The sequence below is a fragment of the Microcaecilia unicolor genome, chromosome 5 (genome assembly GCF_901765095.1).
Source record: "Microcaecilia unicolor chromosome 5, aMicUni1.1, whole genome shotgun sequence".
Taxonomy (NCBI): Eukaryota; Metazoa; Chordata; class Amphibia; order Gymnophiona; family Siphonopidae; genus Microcaecilia; species Microcaecilia unicolor.
Window position 1 is genome coordinate 136,117,117 of NC_044035.1, and position 25,661 is coordinate 136,142,777.

The 25,661-nt window shown below is 42.2% G+C and overlaps 1 protein-coding gene across 2 annotated transcripts in view; it reads right to left on the bottom strand.

Moving 5' to 3' along the window:
* Positions 1-567: 567 nt before the first annotated feature.
* The window catches only part of SNCG (synuclein gamma), a 65,049-nt gene continuing 39,955 nt past the window's right edge, over positions 568-25,661 (bottom strand). For both annotated transcript variants that reach the window (XM_030203352.1, XM_030203353.1), the window contains exons 4-5: positions 6,263-6,343; positions 568-1,044 (exon numbers count right to left, since the gene is read on the bottom strand). In XM_030203352.1, coding sequence (XP_030059212.1) covers positions 1,033-1,044; positions 6,263-6,343 — 93 coding nt within the window. In that variant the 3' untranslated portion in view covers positions 568-1,032. The remainder of the gene's footprint in view (positions 1,045-6,262; positions 6,344-25,661) is intronic.

Below are 25,661 nucleotides of genomic sequence, written 5' to 3' on the forward strand. Positions count from 1 at the left end.
AAGCCTAACAGTGTATTACACACTGGAGAGGATTGGCTTGTCTAAGACCCTAATAAAAGAGTGTTATTTGACTTTTATAAGACACATGTAGCCTTCTGGCAACCTTTCTCAAACAGAGGATATGCATATTTCTAGTCATCTGACAAGATAAACAACTTTGGTTGTAAATATTTCAACATTCTGAGGGAAGATGAATCAAGCCATTATGACACTGAAAGATCTTTCTTAACTCATGATCAACAGATCATGATCCACAAGTAGGAATGCACCAGAAAATACCCAGATTGGATACCGTTTCCCTGGATCATAGTTGTTGCTATTTAAGTAGCTTCCCAACTCCAAAGCTCTACTGTGAATGAGAAGCATAAGGTAGGATTCCAGCCAAGAGTGGCTGACCTTTCCCACTGACAAGTCTAGATTAATCCTATAATGCATTTATATTAATTTGGCTGAAAACAAGAAATAAAGTATATTTACTTTCATGTGTAGTTCTTCCAGCTTTTGCTAATAATGCTGACAACAAAATCAATTAACGCAATATAAAATGATACACAACAAGACAAATGGTTAGCTCAAACCCATTTTTATTTTGTGTCATTAAAAAAGAAATCATTTCCAACTAAGGATTCAAAGTGCTGACATGGATAGACCTGAGCCATTAGTCAGTTATTCCAACTAGGAGCTGAATAAATCATCCACGAACAGAACAGACAGGACAACTAGACAAGTGAAAGTGACAGAGCCATGAGAGGGGAATGAAGCCATCACAAAGGGAAGGGAATGAGTGGTGAACAGCAGAGCCATGAAGGGAGAGCTGCTACAGCCACTGAGAGTTGGTGGTAAAACACAGGACGCAGTATAAGCTGTACATACAATAGGTCTGACATGAATACATATACAGTATTGTTAGATCTATAATAGATTATTGTATGGTAGGCTTAAAAGGCAAGTGAAAGGTGATAGCACTGAACACATTTTGTCTCTGGTTTGAATGGCTTCCCTGCAATGATTTCAGTCTTCTGCAGAGACCGACTAATTTCCATGCTGAAAGAAACAAAACAAGTTGGAGAAACGTTAGTGAGTTCTTTTTTAATTCTCTTGTGTCGTATTTTCACAAACGTAATCAAATATGTTAAGAGAAAGAGAGCAGAGTTAAGGAAATCACTTAGGGCTTCTTTTACAAAGCTGCGCTAGGAATTCCCGCACAGCAAATGAGAGGAAGCCCATTCAGTTCCTATGGGCTACCTCTCATTTACCACAGGAGAATCGCTAGGGTCCCTTTCACTAAGCTGCATTAGGTGCTAATGCGTGTCTAACACACCTTAAAATGGTGTAATGCAGAACGTGCTCAGGTGTACTGCAGTAAGTTCCAAATGTGCATACATTAAAAAATATTTTTTAAATTTTTTTGAGGGGGCATGTCTGGGGGCAGAGAGTGGGTATTCCTGCTCTAATCAGTTAGGGGTACTTTTACCAAGCTGCAGTAAAAAAGGGTCCCGCTGTAGCGGCAGGGGCCATTTTCCCACACGCCAGGGCCCTTTTTACCACAGCAGGTTAAAAAAAACCCCTAAAACAAATGCTTCCCGCATGGCCATGCAGCAGAGAGTACTTACTGCTACCCATTGAGGTGGCGGCAAGGGCTCTCGTGGTAACCCAACGGTAACCAGGCAGCGATTACTACTGGGTTAGCGTAGCGGTAAAAATTACAAAAATATTTTTTTGTTGTGCTGGAAATGGTGCCTGCTCAAGGCGGAACTACTGCCAGAGGCTGTGTGGGGCCAATGGTAGATCCGGTTTTCTGAACGGCAAGACTTTAGTAAAAGGGTACCTTAGTGCAGTTACATTAGCATGTGAGCCCTTACCACCTAGAAAATGGGCTAATTGTTTTTTAATGACCGCACGCTAATGGCAACATTAGTCCATGAAAAAGAGAAAATCCACCAGGGTGGAGGAGTGCTGAAATCCCACAAAGCGTACAAGGAGAAAAGGAACAGTGGGAAATAGGCCAGGCACTCCAGGGACAAATGAAATAGACTGCAAGTTCTCAATGAAAAAATATTTAATGATAGGAGACTCGACACAGCACTGTGTTTAGACCAAAGGCCTACCTCAGGAGTCTTTTTGTTTAATCTGCAAGAAAAACACCATCCAGTGGTAAATGTACCAGATGGCATTGAAAAGGAGTGTTCTTAAAAAAGACATTTATAAAAAAAACTACAGGAAGGCATGATCGTGCTTCTAATAGAGTTGGCAAACAACTACAACCCTAGACCACCAGGGATTATAAGATAGACCGAAAACACATGGCCATTTTCGGCCAAAACTGAAAACATAGCTGAAAATTTAAATGATCTTATGGCTGAAACTGAAACCAGGCACAAAAAGGATTTGGGGCCAGTTTCGGCGCCATAACTGAAACTGAAACCGAAATTTGGTCAGCCTTTACTGTGCATGTCCTGGCCTTTGTGTCCTATTTCCTACCTAATTGTACTATCAATATTTGAGATGTGTTTAAACACCACTCAATCACTCATGCAAACTCCAAGTCCAAACGGAAACTTAGCTGTCCCTTTTGGTTGTCTTGATGCAGATATGAATGCCAGTGTCTAGTTGTGTTTTTTTTAAGTGTGAATATTATACTATAAATGCAAAATCAGAAATATACACACACTTTTCTGGCCTGCCAAATCTTGCCCATAATAAATCTCTTGGAAGCTGTGAAATGTTGTGGATCTACATACCTAAGTAGCAGCTGTCGAAAACTGTTTTTTTTTAAAAGAAAATGCACCCAAGGTACTATACAGCAAGTATAACCCAGACATAGACAACAAACAATTAATGTTTTTGACAGCTGTTTATAAACCTTGGTTAGTTACATGAGTAAATGCTGCTATTTACATTTGTTAAAATCCATGCGTGCTTTAAATTATGTAAGTCGTTTCACCAACGATTGTGCTTTGCATCACCACATGTTGCAACGCTTTTTCCTTTTGATCTTCTAGCAGCTTTTTATATGAGCTTCTCATAGTACTCAGATCATTAGATACTTATATAGATGCCACAGATTGATTTGGACTCCTGATGCAGGCAAGAGTTGCCGAAACATGGCCAGTGTCTCGTCCCGTATAAGAGCAATGATCAGCACTATTTTAAATAAAGGACTTTTAAATGTAAAAAAAGAACCTTGATTGTGACACTGCTTCTCTCCATCACGTTAATTCTGACTGACAAAGGATGAATATTGACCCATCTATTTTTAAGTCCACATTCCTTATTTTCCAGATAAAGCTACTGGCACATAAAGCAGTTGCACAGGTACATGTGTACTTTATCTTTGAAACTTGGGGAAAAGCTTGCGGAGAAGACACACCTGAAGATTTTGTCATGAAGATGGCTGAAAATCACTCAAATAAGAGGTAATTTTATAAATCTTTTTTTGCCAGTAAAACATTGGTTTATGCACATATAGGGCCAGATTCTATATATGGCACCTAAAAAATCCATGTGTCACACATTTCCACCTATGCGCAGTACATAGTTGATATCCCAGCCCCTATAACTATGCACCTCCATTTACACCAAAATAAATGTGGCATAAATCCCTGCACGTGGTTTTACGCATGCTGGGCCATATTCTCTTAGCGAGTTGTGCACGTAAATTCTAATTATTGCAAATTAGTGGTCATTATTGCTTGCTAAATGCTGTTATCAATGCTGATTAGCTTTTTAAGCCAATTAAGTTACATGCATTGCTATAGAATACACTTGAATTTCAGCATAGAACACTAGGTACCATACATAGAATCCAGAGAATAAGGTCACACCTAAAAATACACACGGTGCAAGTAGGTGTCCTCGGCAAAGGCATTTGGGCAGAGCATGACTGGAGTTGCTATCATGTGTGTACTTTATGTGCTGACATTTACACCTGCTCCTATGCAGATATAAGAACATAAGAACAGCCATACTTGGTCAGACCAATGGTCAATCTAGCCCAGTATCCTGCTTCCAACAGTGGCCAATCCAGGTCACAAGTACCCAGCAGAAACCCAATTAGTAGCAATATTCCATGCTACCAATCCCGGGGCAAGCAGTGGCTTTTCCCATGTCTATATCAATAACATACTATGGACTATTCCTCCAGGAAATTGTCCAAACTCTTTTTTAAACCCAGATATGCTAACCGCTGTTACCACATTCTCCGGAAGTGAGTTCCAGAGCTTAACTTTTCTTTGAGTGCGAAAATATTTCCTCCTATTTCTTTTAAAAGTTTTTCCATGTAATTTTATTGAGTGTCTTTGTACATTTTTGAAAGTGGAAAATCGATTCATTTCTACCCGTTCTACACTACTCAGGATTTTACAGTCCTCAATCATATCCCCTCTCAGCCATCTCTTTTCCAAGCTGAACAGCGCACAGTCTAGGCACTAGTTCTGCAACATTTGTGCTATTATTTTACACAGACACATAGGCTGCCCAGAACACACATGTACTACAGAATGCCATAATTTACATGTGTATTTTCATGCTCTGCCCAAACTCTACCCAAGCGCATGCCCCCTGGCAAAGTATGCACCATCAAAGCATGTCATGTACTTTGACACTAGTTGGTATCGTATAAAAGGAACACTGTCTTTTGCATATGTTCCTGCTGCCTAAAACCAGGTGGTTCCTTACAGAATTGCCTTCATAATGCTTACAACTTAATTCGCAAAATAGAGTGAGGAGCACCCTCTGTGTAGTCAAACACCATAAAGGAATGGTGGAGGAAAAGACCTCAGATGACTGTGGTATCCTTACAGATGCCAAATAAAATAACATCACAGCATCCAAGCCACAGTTCACAACGTCTATCATCGGTCATAAAAAACCCCAACACCACAAATAGTCTATTTTTTGTGAAAAAAAATCCTTAATAGTGCAAAACAATCTATCAAAAATTGTACAGTGACATTTATGCAACCCAATCAAAACGGATTCATCTTGGTCAAGATGAATTGCCACCACAGCTGAGCAGTTGAACAGGCTGTATTACATCAAACAAGGCCTCACCGTATTCAGTCCCCTGAGGAAGCCAGATGGTGAAACAGGTCCCCGTTGGGACCAGGATCTTACTGCTTTAGACGGCCATACATGTGGAGTTCAACCTTTAGACTGCTACATAAGCTTAGTTCAATTTTTAGTTCCCTTTTCATCTGAGGTCTTTTCCCCCACCATTCCTTTATGGTATTTGACTACACAGAGGGTGCTCCTCACTCTGTTTTGTGAATTGAGTTGTTTGACATTTATTGAATGAGTTTCCTTTAGTTTTTTTTGTTACCTTCATAATGCTTAACCATCACTAGTCGAGAGTGACTGTCAGAGGTATATAAACAATGACATTTTAAAAAGCTAAAGAGAAAGGGAGGGGCAGTTCTATAAAATAGACGTTAGCATTTTATTTATGTATCATTTATTTATTAGGATTTATTTAGGGGGTCTTGTACTAAGCCGCAGTAGCGTGTTTAGCTAGCAGTAGAAATCAGCTGGTGGTAAACGTCGAGATGCCTATTATATTCCTATGGGCGTCTTGGCATTTACCACCAGCTGATTTCTACCACAAGCTAAAAACACTACCTCGGCTTTGTAAAAGACCCCCTAACTGTCATTTTGGAAAAGAAAATGCACCCAAGGCACTGTACAGCAAGTATAACCCAGACATAGGCAACAAACAATTACTGCAGTAAAAATATTAAAATAACAGTACAAACATAGAGACAGATTTTAGACAGAAAGTGGACAGGGGAATTCACATGTCTAAGTCAGGACATGGAGAATTCCCAGACTATGTTACAAGAGACTATGACAAACATAGAGCCTCTTGTAGTATATGTGTAGGAATGCATGTTTAAGTCCCTCTAAGTACAGAGGGAGCATCAGTTTTAGAAAGCTGCATGTGGGGGGAAAATATAAATCCCCCCACCCCCCCCCCCCCCCACACACAAACATATATGTGGGAGTTGCTCCATCTGCTAAGGACCTCAATCCCATCAGCAGCAGCCCTCCCTAACAAGCCCCACCCTGATGCCAACTTGCCTCCCCCCGATAGCACATCCAACCCCTAGCGGCTCAACAAATCCTTCAAAGCAACCCTCCTGCAGTAGGGTCTGGGGGGATCTATGGTGTCTAGTGGGTGGGAGCAATGCCCAGTCTCTCCCATCTCACATCTCAGTCCAATCCAAAATGGCTGCCAAGATCTCTAGCACTAGCACTGAGGTATTACCTGTACTGTGTCTTCCATAGCCTCTAGTCCATGTTCTTCTGCAGCTATTCCTTCTGGATGAGTTGGATTAGCAAGATCCTCCTATACAGTGTACCAATTTAAAAAAATACCTTTCATTAGCAGGAATGGCTATCCATATTTATAAAACTATAATAATAATGTCAATCATAGTTTCTAAACATCACTTCTATTATAGAAGAACCAAGCTGGCACATGTCCAATTTAAATGTGCATTTTAATTGAATAACAAGCTAATTAGTGCCAATAATTGACTTTTTAACAAGCAGTTATTGGCACTAATTAGATTCAATTAACATGTACTCATGTAAATTTAGACATGGGATCCATGCCTAAATTGTACGTACAAGTCGGGAAAAGGGGCATGGAAATGGAAGGGCCATGGGCAGATCAGGGCATGACTTTTAGTTACGCATGTAATTATAGAGTAACGGATCTCTGTGTCTAAATGTAGGTGTAGGTATTTGCACAACATTTTTGTTGGTGTAAATGGCCGCACCTCAATGCAGGCGTGATCCCTGGGCTTAAGCTCTATTCTATAAATCGTGCCTAATTTTAGGCACGGTTTATAGGATATCAATATGCGCTTTTTGGCGCCAAGTTATTTAGGCACCATTTAGAGAATTCCCCCCTTTGGGGCTAAGTTGAAGGGAGAACGTATGTGCCTACTGTAGCGCTATTTTAATCGTTTTCACGCATATGTGGCCTCTTATACAATACCAACCACTGTAAAAGTACAAGCTTTCACATGGCAGCTCATACTTTGTTAGTAGGTGTGCATAGAGGCAGAGTTTAGGTGGAGCCTAAACAGCACACAGACACACATTCATAGGATATAAAGTACTTAACATTGACATTCGCACCCCAGGCAGCTCTTAACACATACTTACAACTTAAATAACTCAAACAACATTTTCTTTTGGAATAAAATTTGGCTGCAGCTTTATTTTAAATATTAATAAAATTCATTTATTTAACATCAACTTAGTAACATATCATTCTTTCCACCAGGTTAACTTCCCAATGCGGTTAATAATGTTAAGCCCTTCGGTAACGAACTGGCTCACTTTCTCCCCACTTCACATTGTGATTAATAATAATGTTAAGCCCTTCGGTAACGAACTGGCTCACCTTCTCCCCACTTCACATTGTGATTAATAATAATGTTAAGCCCTTCGGTAACGAACTGGCTCACTTTCTTCCCACCTTACCCCCCTCCCCCCATGTGACTTACGGTACCGTCAAGCCACCTCTTACTCATGGCGAGTTCATTTCCATTTCATATATTTCATAATATTCATTTAACCGCTTCTGGTGCCTCTTAACCCCTCATCCAGGCCACAAGCGGTGACAGACTCCATCTTGTCACCGCTCCCCCATAGCCAAAGCTGCAGCCAAATCCTTCTTTAAGCACTCCTCCAACAAATCTTGGAGTGCACTCAAAAAGATATCAGTTCCAATAACAGACAGATGAACTCCATCCTGCCTATACAAACCTGCACAATCTGAAGAGATCAGGTCATGTGCTAACACCAAACCCCCCAATTCTCCCCATAAATTTTGACACTTCCCAATTCACCCTGCGCCTCAAACAATCAATGTTTCTGGAAAATAACTCATCACCTCCAATAATTCTGCTTTCATTACACGAATTAACTCAACTCCCTTTACCACACATAAATCATTTCCCCCCAAATGAATACAAATTAAAACTGGAGAAGAGAATCGCCGAGCTTGCAGTAATGCTGGCAACAACTGCTTCCAAGTCATTCCACGTATGGCCAACCAGCGGATTCGAATACCGAATTCCACCAATCCCAGGTTGGATCCCCACTTTGATTCCAAAGCATGCTTGTGTGCCCAAAAGACATATGAATGTCCGCAGATCCATACACATATGTCCGGAGGCAATACATCTGCAAAAGAAACTAGAAAAATTAGCATAAACATTTTCATTTCTCATCACGAATATATCCTTTATACCTATTAAACCGCCATCTCCCCACCCGCTGAATTAAGGCCACCGAACCCCCTTCCTGGGCTACAATGGAAGCAGCACCAATCCGAAATGAGTGTATCCCATATTCCTTCAGCTCCAAGCCCATATAACTCAAACCTTTCTTCATCCTGCTGCAAATTGATACCTCATTAAAGGCCTACCATTGCTATGGACCAACCAAACATCTCCACCCACCGGCCTTACACCATTGTAATCTAATGTACATTGCACTGGACAAAATTCCAAACTCTTAGCCGCTCGCAAACTAATCCAAATGCCTTTTCCCTCTTGGTCCGTTTTGGACTTGCGCAAATATATGCGCAACACCCCCTTATTAACAATCACATCATTTCTTCTCAAACCCTCCTCTTCCATAGCTCGTGTTGAGGAAACTACCAACTCCCCAACCCTGCAAGCTGCAAAAAAGGCTACCACAAAAGCCACCTGAAATAACAGTGTTTCATATTTTGAGAAACAAACTTTTGTTAAAACTTTGCACAACTGCACAACTTGTGCATAAAATAGCGGCTTCCTCACCCTCTTTATCCGTAATTTCTTGTGTACTCAGGAAAAACCACACAATAACTTCCGGATCAAATATTTCCCAGTTGGATCCGCCCAACCCAACAACTTTGAAACAAATGCTATTGCAGCCATCGTCCGAGATACCATCCCAAACGACCATTTACTATCCACTGCAAAAGCAATAAGCCGGACCATCCTCTCTACACAGATTGGGAAAACCAAATCCCAACCTCTGTCTACCCAGAATGCTAGGAATCTCCTCCATCCAACTCCATAAGCCTTCCAAGTATTTGGAGCCAATGCACTCATCAACAGCGCCTCACAACCTCCTGCAAATTGTGCCACAAATCTTCTGACATCCGTGTAGGCTCCCAATCTGCTGACGGAGCCAAAGCTCTGAAACGATGTAACTGTAAACGAGATAAAGCATCAGCAATCTCATTACCAACACCAGACACATGTCTTGCTGTTAGCCATAAATTTAATTGCAAACATTTTAAAACAATCAATCTCAACAGCTCAACTAACAGCGGACAACGTGAATACTGCTTATTGATTGCCCATACTACCGACATGTTGTCAGAATACCAGGCAATCCTCCTGTTACACAACCTCCGCTCCCATAAACACAAAGCCACCCAAATTGGAAATAATTCCAACAAAGCTATATTCTTACACAAACCCATCTCTCTCCATCATTGAGGCCACTCTTCTGCACACCATGCCCCTCCAAAATAAATTCCAAATCCAATTGCCCCCGACGCATCTGTGAATAATTGGCAAATCAACATTGGAGACCAATACCTCTTGCCACACACAAATTCCATTAAATACTGACAAAAATTATCTCCGAATTTGCAAATCCGCTCGTACTGCCTGTGTTAAACGCACTCTAAAATGCGCCTTCCTCAAACCCACTGTTAACAAAACCAAACGTCTCGAGAAAACTCGTCCCATAGGAATCACCCTTGTTGCAAAATTAAAATGCCCCAACAACGACTGAATCTCCTTCAACTTCAACTTTTTCTTAATGTATACCCTATCAATCTCCTGACGCAAGGCCACAATCTTTCCTCTAGGCAGCCGAGATTCCATTCTCACTGAATCCAATTCTATCCCCAAAACACCAACTTGGTAACTGGGCCCTCACTTTTTTCCATAGCCAAAGGCACCCAAACTGGCATATTGGACTGTACACAATTCTGGATCAATAAAACTATTTACACCAAAACCTTCCGGATATGACAAATTATGAATCAACCTGTACGTCCCCGGCTCTTTTTTCGGTATCACACCCAATGAAGACACACTAGATTTTCCATCGGCGGGTCAACAAACAGCCCCGCTATCCTCCCAAGATTCAACTCCTTCGTCAACTTCTTCCGAACCACTTCCGCATGCTGAATCACAGATACTGAATTCTTACACTTGTGATCCAACACCGGTCCATCAAATGGGATCGGAAAACCATCTAAAAAACCGATCCACAACAAATACGCATCCCCACCACACGGATACCGATCCAACCAATGTTTTAATAGGAGAAGGAGCCTTGCCAGCCCAAACCTGGGCCTCCCATATTTCCACCTTGCCCTGCTCTACCCCGCCCCCCCAACCCTCTGGGACATTTAAACACCGGGTGGAGTCCTTGACAGACACTGCAACAGTGCCGGAATCTACAGGCCGGCCTATTACATCGTCCTGCATTAAATTGGAAACAAGCATTACCTGGACCGCTCCCTTTTCCCCCCAATCCGCTTGTCCCAGCACTTCCTCCTCCTGCCATTCCAAAACTCCCTGCTCGTACCATGCCCATTCCCCCGGTATTTCCCACTGAGCCACTACCGTACCCAGGAAATCCGGCAGAGGCTCCCGAACGAAAGGGGGGGTTAACCGCAGGTGTAAAATTAGCAATCCATAAATCAACATCTCTCACACCCCAATTTTCAGATTTGTCCTGTGCCAAACTTCGTCTAAACTGCTCATCATAATTAACCCAGGCCCAACCTCCATACAATTTATAAGCTCTCAATATTAAATCACCATATCTCAATAAACCCGGATACAATGCTGGTTTCTGCGCCCCAAGAACACTTACAAATACATGAAAACTTAACAACCAATTCATAATTGTCTTTGGAACTCTCCCTCTTTTTTTCTTTCCCTCTTCTTTTCCTCCATCCTTTCCTGTATTACCCTCCTTATCCCGCGCCAATAAAGCAAATAAATCTATATATTTGCCCTTTAAAATTCTCTGCCTCCACTTTAATGTTATATAACAGTCTAAAGGTGCAATACTACATAACGTATGCCCCATCCTAGAACCCACCAACACACCAGGCAACTGAGTATCTCCCGAAACTTGTAAACCATTCCCTCCATCCTCTTCTTCAGAAGAAGATGAAGAAGACCCTGATGAATCCCACGAATCTGAAGATTCCCACACCTGCATCGGGTCTCCAGTCCCACCCCTTCTCTGCCGTTTTTCACTATCCAGCCGCCTAACTACATGGCACAAATTACGTAAAAATTTTTTATTCTTCAACTTCTTCCTCAAACACTTCCCCCTCACCCTTTTGGACCTGCTACTCCCATCTCTAGCACCCGCACCCCTTTCTCCTCCCTCCCACCCCTTTCTACCCCTTCGAGCACACAATCCCTCTAACTCACCCATTGCTCTCCTCGAGGAAGGCCCCTCCAAAGGATCCTCCACATCAGCATTCCGCACTGGAACATCATCTTGCATCTGAATACCACCAACCAGGTCACCAATTGAAGTATCACCTTCCACCCGATAAGCCCTCTCCTGTTCCATATTCAAACCCACCTGACATCCCATATCAACCCTTTGTCCACCACCCACGTCTTCCTCACCATCTACCACTCTCCCAACATTCCCCCTGTCCTCACCAACACTCACCCTTTCAGACAAATCCATACCATGTTTCTTCTTTTCCCTCGCTTTACCACCACCCTTACCAATCTTTTTGGACCCCATTCTCCACAGTTTTTTTTTTTTTTTTTAATTACCCCAGTTCACTCAGCCAAAACCCCCAGCCCAATTCCCCAAACAAACACGCTTTTAATTAATCTAATATCTCCACAACCTTCCACCCAAAAGAAAAAACCCAACCCCCTTGATAACCCACCCTTCAGCCACCCCCTTTGATAACCCAACCTTAAAACTTCACCAACTTCCAAAAGTCTGTCCAAAAATACTTCAATCCCTCCAAAATTCTTCTCACAAACTTTCTCCCCTATCACCTTCCGATTTCCCACTTTCCTTATTCTGTAAAAACACCTCACTGACCTCCTCAAACCATCCAGCCCCTCATATCTCCATTCCCCACTGACACCCCGCTCACACACGTGTCCTCACCCACCCCCCACCGTAACACACCCGTCACTGTTCCTTCCCAACAACCCCACACATGCAATTAAAACCGCCGCGTTACCCTTCAAAAACGCCACATAATATCTCAATTCACCTCCGATTTCTTCCCCCCCCACCTCCGCGAAACCGGAAGTGCACACAAAAACCCTCGTTTCACTCACCCGCCCCCTCCCTGTCACAACCACCTCACAAATCCCACTTCTCCGTCCCTCAGGCACCAAACCGCCAACCCATTAAAATAAAATAAAAGCGCTCCGTTTTCCAACCCCCTCACCTCCGCGAAACCGGAAGTGCCGTCGCGATGTTTTCTTCGACGCAGCTACAAAGCACCAGCCTCCCCCACCTCAGGTAACCAAGAAATTCTTTTGTTTTTTGCCACTTTTTCCCTCAAAATTCTCTTTAAACTACCTCCTATACACCCTAACCCTCTCCTACCTAACTAAAACTACTTCTGAGCTCCAAATCTTTACCCTATCCTAACACTTTTCCTTTCAGCCAATCCTATCCCTGTTTTCCTACCCAATCCCCTTCCTCCCTTTCTTGTTGCTAACCTAACCACTAACTACTTCTAAACTTACTCCCTCCTGCAACCCCCCCCCCCCCTTCCCTTACTTGTTCTGGCTGCCTTAGCTTCAGCCAATGTTAACACCCTCACAGCTTAACTGTGAGGGCTTCCATATATGCACAAGCATTTATAACTGTTTAGATACATTCTCTGCCACTTACACTAGTATTTTGTAATGAAACGTAGGCACCCCTTATAGAATTACCCTCAAATTGTTTGAAGTCATTGATATTAAACATTTTGTCATGACAAAACTCTTCTATATTTGGCATAACATTGTAGACAGCAGCCCTGAAGCAGTTTTTTTTTGTGATGAAACATGGTGTGTCAGACCAGGAATACTTTCTGCAATTTGATAACATTTGGAGGGTCATTGCAGTCAAGCTTTACCAATAGAAATCAAACAAAATAAAACATGGAAAAGAAAATAAAATGATACCTTTTTTATTGGACATAACTTTGAAAGTTTTGAAAGCTTTGAAAGCTAAGAGGTTCATAATCAAAGTGATCTAACCAAGCATGAGAGGCTCCTGCCTGGTCAAATTGAACTGGCCTGCCCAGGAATAGATATTCAGTGATATGTAACTGGACAGTACAGCTGAATATCCACTCTGACCATTGTGATACTTTTCGGTTAGCATCTGGGAAGTCCAGGGGTGGAGCCGGGAGTTATCCAGACACCACCAATATTCAATGTTGGTGCCTAGGTAGTTAACTAGGTGTGTTGGACGACATAAGAAACAGTCCTAACTAACACCCAGATATTGGCATTGAATATCTAAATTGGCCAATGGTGATCAATGTTTAAAGAAATGCTAACCACCAGTGGCTGAATATTGACTGGTAAGTCATTTCTATTTGCAAAATAATTGGAAAAGAATGATGTGTTACTGGTATAGTTATATAAAGGATATTGCTAGTGGGTATTGGGAAAAAAAAAGTGTCATGTTCAGTTTTTCAGTGAGTGAACTGTGATTACAATACACTGTGTAATATTGGTGAGGAGAAAATGTCACCATAGAATCTCAACAATATACAATAATCCTCTTAAATCTTTACAATTTTATGTTTTTGAAGTAAATGATATAGTGTGATCTGGGAGCTGATTTGTGTGTTTTGGTTAGATTTACCCTTACTTTTAGTGGACTTTGTTTTTTGAAGTGTAATATATCTCAAACATGTATTCTAAAAAAATACTCAGGATTTCCAAATGTATTTCAATCCTGCTGTAGTGATAGTTATATCATACTTTAGATCCTATAGTAGGGACACACTTTCATTTAGAACACAATAAGAAAGGTTAATTGCATTTCCCTTTTTGTTTTGAAACCAAAATTTCATTCATGAACAAAATTTCATTCATTCTTTGTTTTGTATGCCAAATGGACCTCCTCCTCCTCAACTTGTAACTGAACTCACCATCACATCAAGAGAGGAAAAAAATGTTACCCATGCTTGCCCCCATCACCCAATCCCCCCATACCTCACCTCCTCTTCACAACTTACCAAGATCAAAAAGAAGTATTTTAACTTGCCTCCACTAAATATACCAGTACCTCATATTTATGACAGAGAGTACATGCAAATTTGGATGGATGATTATAAAACATGATATTTATAAGCAAGTCAACTTTAGATTCTGATTTACTCCCAGTAGGGTAAAAACATGATTGCTTTGGAACTTATCATGTATTGTATTTCCTACTATAAACTGACTTTGTTGATGGCTGAAACAAAAACAATACTATTTCAAAAGTATAGAAAAAGAAGTATTCTGGTACATTTCATAAGACTTTTTTTTATTTTACATGTTAATAGCTGAAAAATATTTCATGAAAGATAGATTCTTTAGTAAGTGGAGAAAGATTTACAGTTTTGTAGCTTTTGACCATAAAAATCCTATTTGGTGAAAGTGAAGTGAAAGCTGATTATATTAGCACTTTTCACATGTCCTGCTTCCGCTGGTGTAAATACCTAGAGCAGGATTCGGCCTTTAGAAATTTCTTTGGTGAGGTTTGGTGCCCTGTGTCTATCTAACATGCCATGGTATGGGTGAACAGTCAGCAGCTAAACAGGGGCGTAGCCAGACTTCGGTGGGAGGGGGGTCCAGAGCCCGAGGTGAGGGGGCACAGTTTAGGCCCCCCCCCCCCGGCGCCACTGACCCCCCCCCCCCGCAATTGCTGACCCCCCCCATTGCTGACCCGCCGCCACTTTTCACGACTTCCCGCCCTCTTGACCCCCCCACCGCGAACCCTCCCCCGCCGTCGCCTACCTTCGGTTTTGCTGGCGGGCGACCCCAATCCCCGCCAGCCAACATCCTCTTCGTCCTGCAGGACGTCAGCATGCAACAGAACAAAGACTTTTTTGACTGCAGGACGAAGAGGATGTCGGCTGGCTGGGATTGGGGTCCCCCGCCAGCAAAAGCGAAGGTAGGCATCGGCGGGAGAGGGTTCGCGAGGGGGTCGAGAGGGTCATCGGGAGGGGGTCCAGGAGGAAATCTATGGGGTCCCAGGCCCCCTCAGGCCCCACATAGCTACGCCACTGCAGCTAAGTGCATTCTGCTGTATCAGACAGCTCCAGTACTTCCTGGGACCAATATTCGGACCACAAGAATTAGCTGGGCTGACTCCCGCAGTCGGCGCTGAGCCCAGATATTCAATGCTGAGCCATTTCCGGTGACCAATATCCAGTTTATTTTTGGCCAGTTTCCACTTAACTGGCCAAGTCAATATTCAGCACTGGCCAGTTAAGTTGAAACCAGACAAACATAGGCCTGCTATTTCAGGAGCCCAATTTGGCTGCCAAACTTAGCCAGTGATGCGCTGAATATTAGTGGATAGCCAGCTATATCGTACGATATAGCTGGTTATCCGCTACGTGCTGACAGCAAATATTCGGCAGGAGATAACCAGCTATCTCCCATTGAATATTCGCAGATAGCCGGTTAAGCACTATTTAACTGGCCAGGACTTGTTAAATAGCGCTGAATATTGGACGGACTATCTTTAATACATGTGATCCTTTGAGATTTCTACTAGAAGGAGGCCATGATGGTTCTGAGGATTACTTTTGGCCTTCAGAGAGGCTAGAGAGTATTCAGTTGGCTCCTGTATGAGTTAAGGTTGTGTCCATGACAGTCCAATAGCAAATCATCTCCACTGGGCTCTGCCTCTCTCCCTGTCTCTAGAAGCCTGCTTTTATAACAGACACCATTGTGAGAATTCCAAAAAGGTCCTCATTTTAAGGCAGTTTTATAAAGGCAACGTGAGGTATCTACGTGCTTTTCTAAACCAGCCCCAATAGCATGCAAATGCCAATGTGCACATTGACTCCTGCTCCAAGGCCAATGTAAATGTGTGTGTACTCATGTATTTTATAAAATACTTGCATACATTGCAACTTAGGCCATTCTTTATCCAAACAATGTCTCTGGGAACATCTACATTCGCACATGTATTAACACATACCATCTTGTCAGCAAATGTGCTTCTACCACCACACAGTTTTACAAAAGACCTTTTCCATGGCTTTACACACTACCTCCCAAGTCTCTCCTTATGGAATTTATTGCCTATTGGCCAATGGCTTCCTGTCTCTGTAAGGAAGATGCCTGGCCTCCTCCTGTTCCTCAGAAGCTGGTCTTGGAAAAGTATCCAAGTGATTCTTATCAGCTATAAGCAGGCTTCAGGTTCATCAGAACTATGTCCACAGTATGCTACAAAACAATTGAGTGCTCTTATGACATCTCAGAAGTCTGTCTCTTTTTTCCCTTTAGCTTTTGCAGCAATGCTTCAGACCTTGGTCTTTCACTGCATCCACTAAACTGCTTTCCAGTCATTTTGTTTCGTTTTCCTCTCTCCACTACTTCCTTCTTATTGCCATGCCCCCTGCTTGAGGTAGGTAAAACAACTGGAGCTCCAACCTTGCCTCTCCACATTGCTGCCCCAAAGGACCTTACTTTCTTATTTTGCTCTCATTTAACTTCCCCCCCTTGTTTTCACTTGCATTTGGCTGTCCTGTTTCTACAGTTTGTTTCCTCACCACCACTTTGCAAGACATAAATCCTGTCCAGCATCGGAACCAATTGTTGCAGCACCCATGACACTGTTGCAAGGAACAGCACAGCACTGAGCTCCCCTTCCTCCCCACAGATCAGTGTGCCCTAAGAAAAAGACAACACCCAGGACAGTGCCCTTGTCAGCCTACCATAGTTCCAGCCCTGATCCTGTCACAAGCTGGTCTTCTTTATTCTAAACTTTTTGAGTGAATCTTCTTTTCATACATGTTTTCTCACCCAACAGAAAAAGCAGAGAAGGGAATAAAGATCTGCCTAAAAAGGCATCCCAAACTATAGATAATCGGCTATCCCCCTGCTGAATATTGCTAGATAGTCGGTTATGTCCCATTTAACCGGCTATGTGCCATTCCTGGCCAGTTAAATGGTTCTGAATAGCCGGGGGACCCAAAACAAAAATGAGGTTTTAATGAATTATGATTGAGCAAACAATTTGTAATACAACAGTCTAAACTCCATTTATATGAAAAAAATACAAGTGTTACAGAAGTTCAAACATGTAAATTTTGCAGACTGCTTATGGACCCATGACATGAAGTCATTCTCAACATTTTGGATCCACTACTTTAGTCACCTTTTCCCAGAGGCAATCACATATATCCCTCTTTCCAAGGTCAGACTTTGCTGGGTAGAATAACTAGAAAATATACTATCCAAAGCATACAACATTTAGATCAAAAATGTATTATTCATTTTCATGATATCTCTGTTAAAGATATGGTTGACGTAGTCAGTATTAACTGGATGAAAATAATGCTGTAGCTCCTCAGGCAAATCATGAGTTCTGCAGCAGTGTTTAGTTTCATTTCATAGTTATTATAGTTGGATCACTGCCAAATCGACTATTTTTTTCTTTATAATCTTCACTTTCTTTAGTAATGAGGTGTTGAGATCTTGACATGAATAGATAAACAAGTGAGATGTCTGTGAAGAAAATAGGAAGGCATTCTAACAAATGGAGATAAAAATAAAGCCTTTGCTGACAGATTGTGATCTAATTTTGGTTAATCTTGATATAGTAACCATGATTGAAGTTTAGTGAAGAATGTTTGTTTACATTTCTAAAGATGACAAGAATGATTATGACAAGATGGTAATTCAGTTAGTCATGAGAACTGGATTATGATTTGCATAAACTTCAATTAATATTCATCATCTCCAGAAAAAAAAAGTAATACCAGAAAATTCCAAATAGATCAAAGCAAATTTTTCCCTTGCAAAAACTGTGATTACTGCTTTCAAGGACAATTCAAAGGTTATTACCCTGCAGATAGATTGTGAGAAGTTAGCTTCTTTAATCCATTTTTTAAAATGTGAGAATTCATTCAAATTTCAATTTTGAAAGTTTGCAAATCAGAAGAAATGGTGAAACTGAAGGAAAACATGACTTTGGTAAATAAATAAGAGGCCCTTTTACTAAGGCGTGTAGGCCTAACAGGGCCTACTGCTTGCTAAAAGAGCACTATTGTGCACTAATGTGTCCCATAGTAGATTTCCACTGTGAGGAGCCCAGGAGAAGGGGCAGGGTAGTCTATAGAGAGAAAAGCCGGAGAGGTAAACCTTACCAGAAACCCCAGGAAACTACAGGTCCCAGATGCCTCGGCATAGGTTGTTCTCCCCTCTCAGGAAGTGCAGTCTTTCCCCTCCCTCTGGGCAAGAAGACCACAGCTCCCAACAGTCCCAAGATAGAGCACATGACACGGCCAAGAAGAATGCACAGCACTACAATTCCCAGGCTCCTGAGGGGGAGGGGTATGATTGGCTAGGGAGGTTTAATCATGGGGATATGATGCAGCTGGGGGAGACACAGGAGGAGGAACCCATGGACTGGCAACCCTTAGAGGGAAGACAGGGGGTTCTTCAAGAGGCAGCTGTGGATCAGGAACCTATGGATGTCTCAGCTCTGGCCAAGGTGAAAGGGGAACAATTGAAAGGGCTCATAGCAGCCTTGCTCTCTAGCTTGGTGTAGGGAGGGAGAAGGTTCCTGGGGGGGAGGAAGAACCAGATAGAAGGCTCAGCCCTGACCCATGTGGGAGGATACCGGGAGTTGGTGCTGGTATAGATATGGGAGGGGGTCCCTTCAGCCTCTGCTATACGAGAGGAGGGGTGAAGGAATAGAGGGTTGAAGCTGAAAGCAGTAAAACTGTTCCATATACAAATGAACTCTGTTTGAAGATGAGAGCAGCAAAACTGCTCTGTATATCTATATTTTCCTGGACTCTGCTTAGTGTTAGAGCTGTGGAACTGGGAGCGCATATGGGAATGCGGGTTAGGTATGAACTTTGGGTTTTGTTATGAACAGTGCTTAAAATGAGAGGGATGAACTGACATCCGTGATGTTTATTTTGCTTTTTTTCTCAGCTTACTAGAGACTGAATTCCTCTAAGGACTGCATGGACTGATATGTGGACAAGAGGAAACCCTGGATAAAGGACACTGTATTGAGCTTGAGGGGGTGAGATGCTCTAGGCTGGGACCTATGTGAATGTGGAGATGGGGGTCTGGACTTAAGCAGAGAGCCCTGCCTGGGGGGGGGGGGGGTGAACTGTACGGGGTTAAGGACCCTCACTTTGGGGTACTAATACACGGAAGGACACCAAGGTGAGATGGAGTGAAGCTACTACTACTACTTATCATTTCTATAGCGCTACTAGATGTACGCAGCACTGTACACTTGAACATGAAGAGACAGTCCCTGCTCGACAGAGCTTACAATCTAATTAGGACAGACAAACAGGACAAACAAGAGATAAGGGAATATTAAAGTGAGGATGATAAAATAAGGGTTCTGAACAAGTGAATAAGGGTTAGGAGTTAAAAGCAGCATCAAAATAGTGGGCTTTTAGCTTAGATTTGAAGATGGCCAGAGATGGAGCTTGATGTACCGGCTCAGGAAGTCTATTCCAGGCATATGGTGCAGCAAGATAAAAGGAACGGAGTCTGGAGTTAGCAGTGGAGAAGAAGGGTGCAGATAAGAGAGATTTACCCAGTGAACGGAGTTCCCAGGGAGGATTGTAGGGAGAGATAAGAGTGGAGAGGTACTGAGGAGCTGCAGAGTGAATGCATTTATAGGTCAATAAGAGGAGTTTGAACTGTATGCGGAAACGGATAGGAAGCCAGTGAAGTGACTTAAGGAGAGGACTAATATGAGCATAATGAAACTGGCGGAATATTAGTCGTGCAGCATAATTTTGAACAGATTGAAGAGGAGAGAGATGGCTAAGTGGGAGACCTGTGAGAAGCAAGTTGCAATAGTCTAAATGAGAGGTGATAAGAGTGTGGATGAGGGTTCTGGTAGTGTGCTCAGAAAGGAAAGGGTGAATTTTGGTGATATTATAGACTAAAGAAAGAAAGACAGGCTTTAGCAGTCTGCTGAATATATGCTGTAACCAAATACCACCTAGGCCTGGTTGCTCTTCCTCCTTCCTATAGGAGAAAGGACTTCACCACTTAGCACATGCTAATCCCACGCTGGAAAATATTTTTTATTTTTCAGCACAGGAGGTGTGCTCATGGGCGGAGAGTAGGCATGCCTGCACTAATTGGGTAACACAGACACACTACTGCACTCTACCTGATTAGCATGGGAGTAGCAAAGGAGCCCATATGCTGACAACAGTACTGGCCACTTTTGAGCACGGCTTGGTAAAAGGACCCCTTAATGTGGTTGATATCTCTCTTTGAAGTCTTCACTTTTGAAATTTAGAAAAGTACCCTTCCACTTTGTTGATTGCAGTTGAAAAGACATTATAGCCAGTTTTTTCAGCTCATTTGTAAATAATTCGCTGAGGAAGGGGATTGTTCCACGTAGTTGGAAAACTGCAGCAGTGCATCCACTTCTGAAGAAACCCTCATTGGACCCTAGTAAACCTAAAAGTATTGACCAGTCTTGAATTTGCCTTTTATCCCCTCTGTTTACTGAGCCACGCGGCAATGCCGACATAGCCCATTCAAAATGAATAGGCTATGTTGGCATTAGAACGCAGCTTAGTAAACGGGGGGTATGTCAGTCATGGCAGATGCAACTTTAGGAGGGGACACTCGAAGTTACATGGAAATACTTTAAAAACAAATAGAAGAAAATATGTTTTTCAGTGAACGAATAGTTAAGTTCTGGAACGTTTGGGGAGCGTGCCAGGTGCCCTTGACCTGGATTGGCCACTGTCGGTGACAGGATGCTGGGCTAGATGGACCTTTGGTCTTTCCTAGTATGGCACTACTTATGTACTTATGTACTTATGTAACTCTTTGCTGGAGGTGGTAACAGCGGTTAGCGTATCTGGGTTTAAAAACGGTTTGGACAAATTCCTGGAGGAAAAGTCCATAGTCTGCTATTGAGAAAGACATGGGAAGCAACTGCTTGCCCTGGGATTTGTAGTGTGGAGTGTTGCCACGATTTGGGTTTCTGCCAGGTACTTGTGACCTGGCTTGGCCACTATTTGGAAAACAGGATACTGGGCTAGATGGACCCAGTATGGCTACTCTTATGTTCTTATGTAATATGTAGATGAGCAGAGAGTGTTAGCTCCATATCAATCCAGGTTCAGAAAGTTTCATGGTACTGAAACACATGAAGCTTTAAGGCAGTTTAGGTGATAGGCCTCTTCTGTGGGTCCCGGCTAATATTTACCTAGGCCATCAAAGCCAGCACCCAGATATGACCCTAATTCAACATATGGCTGTTGGCATTTAAAAATGCGCTGACTGCCACTGGCTGATTATTGACAACTAAACTATTATTCTTGAATTATAGTAAACTCTGGATTTTTGTTTTTAGATACTAGTGATTGTTTGTACTGAGTCCTAGATAAATTTTGATTACCAAGATAACTCTGAGGTCTCTCTCCTCCACATTTTGGGAACACAAGGATAATAATTGTTGGGTGAGCTCTGCCTCCTCTTTTTTTCTTTTCTATTTAATAATTGAAATAACTCATTATTATAGGGTTGCCAAATTTATTAGCTTCTCTAATTTTTGTCAACATATAATCATCTGTCTGTTCTAGGATGGTGATATAGCCCTTCACACCTGGAATTTCTTTCCATAAAGATTCCAGGTTGCTATTTCCTTCTGAAATTCTATTTTGCTTCACTCAATTCCCTCTAACATATAGCACCACCTCCTCCAATTTGATCCACCCTATCATTATATTATTTGTACCCTCCCTTACGATCCCATCTTCTTACTCCTTTAGACACCCTGTCCCCCTAAAGTATTACACTCAGTTTTTTGCTTAAGCAGGTAACTCCTCACTCCTCTCGGGGAAAAGGTTCACTCCTTGCTCTTCCCTTCTCTCATGGCCTCTGAGGAACAGGAGCAAGCTCTTCACTGGGCCTGCTAGGCAGGCAACCTACTACCTATCTTTGGACCATCCATGCATTCACATTCATATTTCTTTCCAACTGTGAAGAACGTGTTCTGCTAGGATCTACCAGAATAGCCCACCCCTCATTACTCCTAAGTGATAGTATTCTAAAGTAAGGACCTACTTTTTTTTTGTTACATTTGTACCCCGCGCTATCCCACTCATGGCAGGCTCAATGCAGCTTACATGGGGCAATGGAGGGTTAAGTGACTTGCCCAGAGTCACAAGGAGCTGCCTGTGCCGGGAATTGAACTCAGTTCCTCAGGACCAAAGTCCACCACCCTAACCACTAGGCCACTCCTCCACTCCACTTGTGCTCTCAACCTAGGTGGCTTCTTATAACTGTACCCTTTGTACTTGTAAATTCTGGTACTTATACATGTAGGTTGTGCCTTTTGCTACTTACTCATTTACAGGTTGCATTCTAGAAAATTCCATGCATAACAGTGGACAAATAGGAAGCTACGTTCCTAAAAAAACATTTTTTTTTTTTACATTATAGAGGTAATTCTATACAGTAACTTCTTACAGAATACTTACTGTACATACATACCTGTAGTGGCATTACAAAATTGGGATTTACACATGTATGGTATTTCTGGTGCTAGTTATTAAATAGCAAAATTTGCATTGTTTTTACCATAACACACAGTAGTGTAAGTTACTGCAAGCTGCATGCAAAATACCTCATATTAAGTAAATCAAATAGCACAAGCTGTGTAATTCATGGCAAAATAATGCCAGCTTTCCTACTTGGGAGTGTTGTGTCACTAAAATGTGGGGCCAAGCTTTTCAAAATTAGAACAGTGCTCCTCTCCCCCCTCCTCCGAAGGCCCCTGAAGGCCATCCTCTGGAGACCCCCATTTTCCCATAGACCCCCCCCCCCCCCCCGCAAACCAGGCCTACTTCTATCAATCCCTGTGATACAGGGAATCCGGGGCAAGAACAATGTTGCCAACACCAGGTTTGAAATGGTTCAAAAGGCCCTTATATGGCAGCTTGATTGGTGGAAGTACCACAAGACTTCTGCTAATGTTCACTGACACTACTTTGAACCTAGCACCGGCAGGGGCAGGAGTGATCGGGGATCCCGCCTATCCTAGACCACATAGGGATTAATAGAGGTAGGCCCTAAGGGCCTATGGGGGAGTCTTTGGCAGGGGTCTCTGTGGTGGTGAAGCCCTTTTGGGGAGGGGGGGGGAAAGGACTGTTAATTTTGAAAATCTCCAGCCTCTAAGAAAGCTCATGTGATGTATTTAGTGTATACAGCACAGCAGAGATAAACATATATTTCGGAGCCCTTTTTTCTAAAGCTGAATGTGTACTAATGGACATTAACACATGCTAGGAGTGGCCTAGTGGTTAGAGCACCAGCCTTGCAATCCAAAGGTGGCCAGTTCAACTCCCACTGCTGCTCCTTGTGATCTTGGGCAAGTCACTTAACCCTCCATAGCCTCAGGTACAAACCTAGATTGTGAGCCCTCCTAGGACAGAGAAATATCAAGTGTACCTGAATGTAACTCACCTTGAACTACTACTGAAAAAGTTGTGAGCAAAATCTAAATAAATAAATGTTGAACATCCTATTTTGTACCTATGGACCACCTGGCACTTAGCGCACATTAAAGTCTGTTAGTGAATGCTAAACTTTAGTAAAAAGGCCCCTTTCTAATTATGATTTATGCAGTGTCATCCCTAATAATTACAAATAAAATACTGGCTCAATCGCTTTTCTGTTCCCTGACATGTTTTGTAGTACTATTCATCTTAAATAATGTCAGACAGGGATGATTAACCAAAATTAGTTGCACATCAACCTTAATTACTGCTCATGTGACCTAATGAGGTGCTATTTAGTGAATTATCTCCATTGCATAGTTATGCTTCACTTAATAACTGTTTTTAAAAACATCATTTCCTTTTATGAGACTTGACTTAGCCAGGTGTTCTAAGCATTTTTCTCACACACGCAAAATGGGAACAAACATTTTGCATTTTTAAAAGCATTTGGGTGCAGCATTCCTGGGGGGGGGGGGGAGAAGAAGGATTAGCTGCAAGTTAATCAAGTTTATTTCATTTTAGATACCACACAAAAAAAGTGAGGATAGACAAATGGCCTTCTAGATATCAAAAGGGCATGCTTGGAAGTGGATGTAGTGTCAACTTTATTGGTGTCATCAAACGTATCAGGATTTTACATGCAAACAGACTCAATATGGACCTGTTTTTTTAGCATATATAAACCGTGAGGCTCTGGAGACACAGTTGTTTTCATCTTTTACTTCAACTTTGAAACAGTTATAGAATGGGATTTTCAAAAGGCTGAGAGACTCCTGATGCAGGCGCGTAGTCACCGAAACACAGGTCTATGTCGAGTCTGTTTGCTTGTAAAATCCTGATACGTTTGACAACATCAATAAGGTTGATATTATATCCATATCCAAGTGTGCCCTTTGAGTGTCTAGAAGGCCATTTGTCCATCCCCACTTTTTCTGTGTTGTCTTTTACCTGTGGGGTTGTTTTGTCTTTTTTTGCTTTTTGTTACTGATTTAACATACCACACCATAGACATATACCGTCTGAGGGGTTCACAATACAACAAAATTAGAAAAGGAGAAGAACTACAATATGGATAGAATAGAGAATTGTAGAAAAGATAAATAACAAGAGGATTAGGAGGTAGGGGGCAGATGAATTACTGCCCTGCAGCATCTGAACGCTGAAGCATGCACCAAAGAGCCAGAGCATGAAGGGAGGTAAAGTTACACAGCCTCAGAGCCATAGGTATCTCTAAATAGGAATGTCTTTATACCCAATTTAAATCTGTCAAGGTTATATTTCAATCGAAGATAAAGTGGTAGTGAGTTCCAGAGTTTGGGGCTATTAATACAAAATAGCTTCAACCAAATTGTATCAAAACAAATCTGCCTAAATGATGGCATGAGTAATACATTTTGAGCAGGGGAACGAAGGCTTCTAGTTGGTGCATACAATATTATTAACCTCGATACATAGGGTACTTGTCCAGAGTGCAGTAATTTAAAGGTCAAAAGAATGAGCTTATAGGTGATAAGGTGAGTAACCAGCTACCAGTGCTCATTCTTAAGAGGGGGTGATTTTGTCAGTAAAGTGTAGCAGAATTTTGTACAAGCTGAAGACAACGAGAGTCTTGGATTGTTATCCCATGGGGGCATTACAATCATCTAGGCATCAGAGAATAATGCCTATAGACTGCATTTTCAAATCTACACCACATCAAGAGCTGGTGGAAAAGTCTGCAGCCACTTTGTTCTTACAGCAATTTCCAAAGGAGAGGGCATTCACGAATATGTGCCCTAGTGCAGTGGTTTTCAACCTAATCTTCAGGGACCTCCTCGCCAGTTGGGTTTTCAAGATATCCACAATGAATATGCATGAGAGAGATTTCCATGCAGTCTTCATGGTATGCAAATTGACT